Source organism: Limanda limanda, chromosome 4, assembly GCF_963576545.1.
Source record: "Limanda limanda chromosome 4, fLimLim1.1, whole genome shotgun sequence".
Lineage (NCBI taxonomy): Eukaryota > Metazoa > Chordata > Actinopteri > Pleuronectiformes > Pleuronectidae > Limanda > Limanda limanda.
Window position 1 is genome coordinate 1,221,505 of NC_083639.1, and position 7,736 is coordinate 1,229,240.

Here is a 7,736-nt window from a genome sequence, read left to right on the forward strand (position 1 = left end):
GGATTATCAGGATCATTATAGCCGGGATTATCCTTGATGAGATCTTAATACATCTTTAAAAGTGCCTCTATTACACGCAGATTTGTTTTTTTTTTTCTAATCGCAAACTGTATAATTATTTGATTATTTTTTCTAACCAACATTTTGCAGCGCTGAGAGGAAACCTGTGCAGATTACGGGTTAGAAAAGGTTTAATGTGGATTCTTCTGTTTCTTTTATCTCCATTTACCAGCTATGTCCAACTCAGTGGGAAGTCTACCAGATGGGACAGTGTACGGACCCCGGATCGGGATGACGGAGGACTCCCTCGCCATCCTGGAGAGAAACAGGGTCTCCGCTGACCCCTGGGACCTGGTGGAGACCAAACCCAACGTGGAGGCCCTGGAGCGCGGCCTGCAGGGCCTCTATCCCTCGTGCTTCGACATGTTTCCCACAGAAGATGCAACGTGGCTGGTGAAGATTTCAGAGGTCTCCTCGATGGCGCCCGCACCCATGACCCACCTGGAGCCCCGGGAGGAGCCGGAGCAGTGCCCTGTCATCGACAGCCAGGAGCAGGGCCTCTCTCCCGGGCTGCAGGGCCAGGAGGAGGAGCGCTCTTTGGAGCAGGTGCAGAGCATGGTGGTGGGAGAAGTGCTGAAGGACATCGAAACGGCCTGCAAGCTGCTCAACATCACGCCAGGTACGTCAGGTGGCTCATTCCACCACACCTGCTCCTGTTGCCTGTAATCCTCCAGCAGGCAAACACACATAGCTGACAAAAGATACAGATCTGTAAAGCACACAAGGCATTTTTCATCCTAAAAATTGTGTCCGTTATTTCCACGTTAAAGAATATTGATTCAGAGATGCTTAAGCCACTGGTTCACACTCCCAAAACCAACACGCGCTTGTGTGGAGCGTCCAGGAAAGGCGGCAGATCTGTTGGATCACATCCTCACTGACGCAGAGCCGTGTTTGCCTGCTCCAGGATCTGTGTAATCCTGACCTTTCGCTGGAGCTTTCTCGGGCTGTGACAGCGATGGTTCTTTTCCTGCGAGTCGACGTGTACACAGTGTTTAGGGCGAGGTCGCTCATGCTAAGCAAACAAGACGAAGCCTTATGTATTGTAAGAGTTCTTGCTGTCATAAACCAAATGTGATCCCCAGTCATCTGCTCTGCTGATTAGAAACCAGGCACCATAAAAAGCACCTTGTGTTTACAGTAGATTTATTACACGCAAAAGTACCTGAACATAACACACACAAACCGGGAATTTGCCCTGAATGTGATGATAATCTCAAAACCCGGTCATTTACTGTCGTGGCAGCTGGTGGTTTTCTCGCCATACTCACGTCCCTTTGTTTTCTCAGACCCCATCGAGTGGAACACGGGGAACGTGCAGAAGTGGCTGCTGTGGACCGAGCACCTGTACCGGCTGCCCCACGCCGGAAAGTCCTTCCAGGAGCTGACGGGAAAGGACCTGTGTGCCATGAGCGAGGAGGAGTTCCGCCAGCGGTCGCCGCAGTGTGGCGACACGCTGCACGCACACCTGGACATATGGAAGTCAGGTAGTGGGTGTGATACTTATCTCATCTAATGCTGTGGATTGTGTGTGTTATAGTGTGTATATTTGGATGGAAGTATAGGAGGTATAAGCATCATTTAATCCTAAATTCTTGAAGTAATCATCTTTCTCTTTTATTTATAGCTGCCTGGATGAAAGAGAGATGTTCAGCTGGAGAAACCAAAACTACAGGTATGTTAGTTTCTCTTCTGCAATAAAACAGGTGCACAGACATTTTGCACATATGCAGAGTGGCACACGGACACAAATCTAGCTAGTTGTGTATTTTCTGTTTAAGTAATTGTCTTGTCCCTCAGAGGATGCATCTTTTTCTCTGTGGGTCACTCACAGCACAATGATCCTCAACCACCTCCTGCTGTTTTGTTGCAGGCGTGGAGGAGCTTTGGTCTGAGGCCGATTCGTCCTGTTCCGGTCAGCCTATTCATCTGTGGCAGTTCCTCAGGGAGCTGCTGCTCAAACCTCACAGCTACGGACGCTGCATCCGCTGGCTCAATAAAGAAAAAGGTTCGCTCATGTTTTTTTCGTTACACGCATAGATTCCATTTGGTGCTTCAGCTCACACTTCAACTCAATTATAACTTGGACTGCTTTTCACCGATTTCTCCAGTCCAGCAACTTCCAATGTTTCTAGTTCAACTCCTTAACTCACAACTAGAATACTCTATCTAAAGACTCAACAAGTAAAAACAATAAAATAATGTTTAAATATGTTTTCAGCACATTCCTACAACCACACATTTTGCTCCAAAAACATCACTAAATGATGCACAAATACATACAACATAGTAAATACTAAATATACAGCTTATTACATACAATATCAAAAGAGCCATCAAAGCACAGCTTATAACTGTAATATGAATAAACAATAAATAATGTTAAAATAATTGATGGATTTAGGCACAAAGTTTATTCTGGCACATCGGTACAATGAATTGAAATGAAGAATAAGATTTCTTAGCATACTTCTAGTTTGATAGCACAATAAAATCAAGACCAATTAAGTCTCCAAAAGCATTTTGTTAACGAGTGCCTAATCTGCCTTTATGGTGATAAACCACAAAGAGACTGCTGGTTTACACAAAAGAAGAGAGATAAAAGAAATGCAGGTTATGAGTAAAGATAACATTTCATCACTGACTCTTTGATGTGTTTTCTGTCTTGTCGCCGTAACGACTAACGAATCCCTTGCGGTTCCCACCAGGTATCTTTAAGATCGAAGACTCAGCTCACGTGGCGCGGCTGTGGGGACTCAGGAAGAACCGACCGGCCATGAACTATGACAAACTGAGCCGCTCCATACGTCAGTACTACAAGAAGGGAATCATCCGCAAGCCTGACGTGTCCCAGAGGCTGGTGTACCAGTTCGTTCACCAGGTGTGAGGAGGCCGCAGCCGTGTGGCAGCGAACGGCAACCTAAGAAAATCAAAAGGACACACGCTGCCCTGTCATGCACTTGAACACTTGAGGTGACAGGGAACACGTGCACTGACCAACAACCCCAATGGTTCACACTTCCACTGGCAGCACTGGAAAACTGCTGCTGCTTATCTGTGCATGGAGCCGAGAGCAGGAGGCGAAACCATGTGGATGCTGAGGCTTTTTCTCTCTTTTTTTATCTTCCTGCTGCAGAATGAAACGCCCGCTGATTAAAAAACAGAGACAAACTTTAATGCACTGCTTTTCCATTTGCATGATCTGCCTGTTGATTCGATGTGATTCTCAGTTATCCTTAACTCAGCAAACAGTCAGAATTGGAGGCTCCTGCGTACCGGCTTCAGGAAAACGCCCCATCGCTCGTTTGCTTTGTGCTCTTTCATTCGGCTCATCTTGACCATGTTTGAGTTGGAGCCAGTTTCTCTGTTCACAGTTTGAACGTGTGGTTGGGATTGTTTTACTTTTATTCTGGGCTTGGTCCTGGTTGTTAAACAGTCAGCTCCCGTAACTCCTCAACCACAGAACAGTCATGCTTTCTCCTTCCTTATCTGATCTGAAGTGTGAATGCTTTTGTTGGATTGCTTAAAACAACTGTCATGACTGTTTTCATAATGCCACTTTACTTCCTTCTTCTTTTTCTGAGCCGTAACTTACTGGAGATCTATTCCCTGAAAACTGTTTTTCTGAGGAGCCGTTATATCGTATTGTCTATTCTGCTGTGTACTGCATTTTACGTTATGTAACATTTATCATGGAGAATCAAACTGCTTTAAATAAAATATGTATGAATAATAAAACACACACAAACACACTAAACAGACCACGAAATTACAAATTAATCTATATTTGTTGTAGTGGATCCATGAACGACAATGTTAGCACACTAGTGAAATATCAAAATATTGATAGATTAAATGAATAAATAATGCAAATATTCATATCTTCCTCAGCATGAGCAGTAATTCACTTTGGGGATTGTCCAACTTTTCTTCGGGGGCCTTTTCATCAATATCTGTAAATCACTTTATCCGCTGTACCTTGTGTTTTAGTGCTAATTAGCACTTTCTAATTTATGCTAACAGTCTAGGCTTATAAACATGATAACTGTTATCTGCTTAACAAGAACATGCTGGTATTGTCATACTGATCATGTTGCCAATGTTAGGATTAAGCTCAAAAACAGCTGCTGGCTAGGAGTCTTGTTATTTGAGTGCAGCAGGTTTTCTTTATTTTTACAAAGTCTATTTTCATTGAACAGTCCATCAAGATAATATCATGACAAACATCTATCATGCCAAACAGGACAGAGTCGGTTGTGACTGTGTAATCTTTGTAATCTTTCTCTGGATGTTGTTGAATTAAATTTGTCATCGTGAAAATGCTACTGTGCATAAAAGCAAAACCCCACATGTTAGAATAATGGACAAAAACAAATAATAAAAAGTATATTGAATATGTTTTCTACTTTGAAAAGGTGTGGAACGACTATTTCTAAACACATTGTGTTATTTCAGATTTATTTTCAAATGCTTTGGGTGTTCACACTTTACACTCTTGCTGTTTTATACAAATTCCAACCAAATGTAGATCCTCAGTGTCTGTCGGAGCAGGGACACCATATCTGAGCCTCAAACAACAAACGTTATTTTCGAACCCCACGTGCACCTGTGTGGTGTCATCTCAGCTCCGTCTCTGTGCAAACCAAACCAAGCCCACTTCTCTATTCATTCTGCAAAGCTCAGCAATCATGATGCAATTACTCACTTTGTGTGTTTGTTGAAATTTTTATCTTCACCAACTGATCCCGGTTTGAAAAAGAAAAAAAACAATTCCAACAGGTTTTTAAGCTTTATCATAACTGCTCCTCACATGCAGCGAGCCAGAGGCTGAATTCCTGCCAAGAAAACGTGGCCTCGGGCGCGTGGAGCTGTTCAATCGTGCAGGTTCAAAAAAAGGAACAAGAAAAAAGAAACCTTTGTTCTTGGTTTTTCAGTCGGGGTTAAATTACTTCTGCATAAACTGCACATGATACAAATCTCCCAGAGGGAAACATCAACTACAAGAAAGGATCAGGAGGAGTTAACGTGTCAGTCGACAGGTGGATTTTGAGAGTGTGAAAGCCGGGATATAGTTTAGAAGTTAAAAAACACAGATTACACAAATTACAGACATTTCAAAAAGGACTAATAGTTTATTAACAGGCCGAGTCCATTGTTGAACCATCAACAACAATAATTTTAATTCTGCATCCACCCTGTAAACGTCAAGTCTTAGAAATGTCTTAAAATCATTTCTTATCCAATCTGAGCTTTTTTGACGTCAAAGTTAATTCTATATTTTTGAAAGTTTCATTTGACAACAGCAGCACAGCTTTGATGTGTATAACAACGTTACATTGATTAAACCTTCTGACTTTTTCTGCCTCATCAACAGGGAATCTTCTCCCAAAATACCACAAAAATGTGTCTTTCAGCAGGATTACGCAAAAACTACTGAAGAGATTCTATTGGAATTCGTTGGAAGGTGGGCTATGATACTTTCCCCATGGAAATCAATCAGGCATATTATAGGGGAATGAAATCTGACCTGTAAAATGACTTCAAGCCACACAATTCGTTTTTAATAGACAACTTCAAAAAGTAAATTAATAGCAAAAATAAAAGTAATTGTAGTCTGTTTGTCAAACTGGCACGAAGATGTGTCAGTGGGAATAAAAAAAATAAAAAAAACGACCACAAAATATATTTAACAAAGTTAATACAGCTGCTTTTTCTATTTTTCTTTTATTCGTCATCTGGGAAGAAAAACCGACATATAAACAAACAACAACCACATATTTCACAAGATTTGCAGAAGCTGACTAATGTTGATTCAGTTATCACAGATCAAAGAGGAGGCTCATTATCTTTGACGTACTATTGACAGGCCTGAGGTCTCCTGGGGAAAAGGGCCGGTCCTGTTGCCGTGTGGGAACTGTGCTGGTCTGTGGATGACGTCCGAAAACTGGAAGCGGTTGTGTGTGTGTGTGTGTTGAATTTACAGGAATGATTGTGTTTGTTTGTGTGGATGCGGTGACTTCATGTCTCTGAGTGTGGTAACTGCTGACCTCTAGTGCCAGAAAGTGTTCATAAAAGTTATTAAACCCTTGAGGACACAGCAGCAACCTGCATTTAACTCTTCCACAGGCCAGATTAAAAGAGAGGGAGTAAGTACTGTACTTAAGTACAATTTAAAGATACAAGTACTTGATTTAAGTGTTTTAAGTTTACTTCGCTACTTTCAACTGACAGTTGTAGCTACTAATTAATTGTTCTACTTTCAGAATTAGTCATTCTCTGCTCATAAAGAACAAGTTTAACAGGAGCCAAAATCATTCAACTTAAAGGAGATAAGAATGTGACATATATCATGATAATTTTTTTTAAACTTATTATTAAATTATATATCACATATTATTGGTCATATTACAAAGTCCTAATATAGAGGTTTTAAAACAAAACTTTAAAAATAAGCATCATCTGAGATTAAGCATTTGTTCCCAAACTTTTTCCAACTTGTAACTGCTGTAATATATAATATGACATAATGAACTTTATGTGTTTCACTGATGAGTTTTGCTGTTGTGTGACTCAACACATCTTTGAATTCTCCACGTTGTCATCACAGATGCTCGTTTGGGCCTGAGAGTTTTCTGATGACATCGTTTATTGTTGCTTATGCAGATGAACAGGCACTACAGTTTGGAAATGACTGAAGAAAGAGAAAAGCCCTAAATCGTTTCCCTGCCACGTTGCAGCTCGATGTTCAGCGTGAGCGGAAAAGAAAAACAGAGCATTTTTCTTAAAGATATGACTCAACTGCAGCTGTAGCTTTACTTTAACAGAACCCTTGTAAACAGTCCCATTCTGTTTCAAATACAGTTAAAGACAATGAACGCTGCTAAACCATCACGTTGTTGAACGTGATGGTTTAGAGTCTTTGGAGAGACAGGGTGGCAGAATTTGGCGTAAGGCAATTGTTTCATTTCACCAGACTCCGAAGCCAGTGTTCACAGGAAGCAGCTCTTTTTTTTTAAAAGCACACAGAAGCACAAACACCTCAACCAGACCCACATCCCTGCAGAAACCGTCTCATCAATATTTCAGAGACGGATCCTCTGTCTGCGTTTCTCTCGCTGCAGCTTTCTCCGTCTGCATCAGTAGAGAACAAGCGTTGGTGTCGTATTCGCCAGCGCTAGTGGTAACCAAGAGCAACTGACCGGTCTCAAATGACATGTAGAGCACTGACACATCCATTCTATAATCTTTGTTCATTCAAAGGTCCAGTGTGTACGTTTCAGGTGAAAAGGATCTAATGGTAGAAATTGAATATAAATAATCCTAGTGATGTTTTCACTTGTATATTTCATCCAACTTGTTTAAATTGTTATTTTCTTTACCCTAGAATGGGCCATTTACGTATAAATATACTTTATACAGTAGCCCAGACTGGACAAACTAAACATCTTTTGAGTTTTTATGACAACTGAAGGCTGCCACAGGTTCTCTCTCATGTTTGGAAAGGCAAGGGTGACGTGAGGTGGGCTGCAACACGAAACGGAACCACTAGATGTCACTAAATTCTACACACTGAACCTTTAAGGTTTGATTTAGGTTTTCAGACAGACCAAAACCAAAACATTAAAATGTGAAGACATACACTAGAAAACTAAAATTGTTTACCAACTTAAAAAAGT

At 41.2% G+C, this 7,736-nt stretch overlaps 1 protein-coding gene across 1 annotated transcript; it reads left to right on the top strand.

Moving 5' to 3' along the window:
- Positions 1-234: 234 nt before the first annotated feature.
- LOC133000688 (SAM pointed domain-containing Ets transcription factor) lies at positions 235-2,947 on the top strand. Its single transcript, XM_061070644.1, has 5 exons — positions 235-679; positions 1,350-1,547; positions 1,688-1,735; positions 1,934-2,068; positions 2,769-2,947. The coding sequence occupies exons 1-5, from the start codon at positions 235-237 to the stop codon at positions 2,945-2,947; spliced, it is 1,005 nt and encodes a 334-aa protein (XP_060926627.1).
- The last annotated feature ends 4,789 nt before the right edge of the window (positions 2,948-7,736 follow it).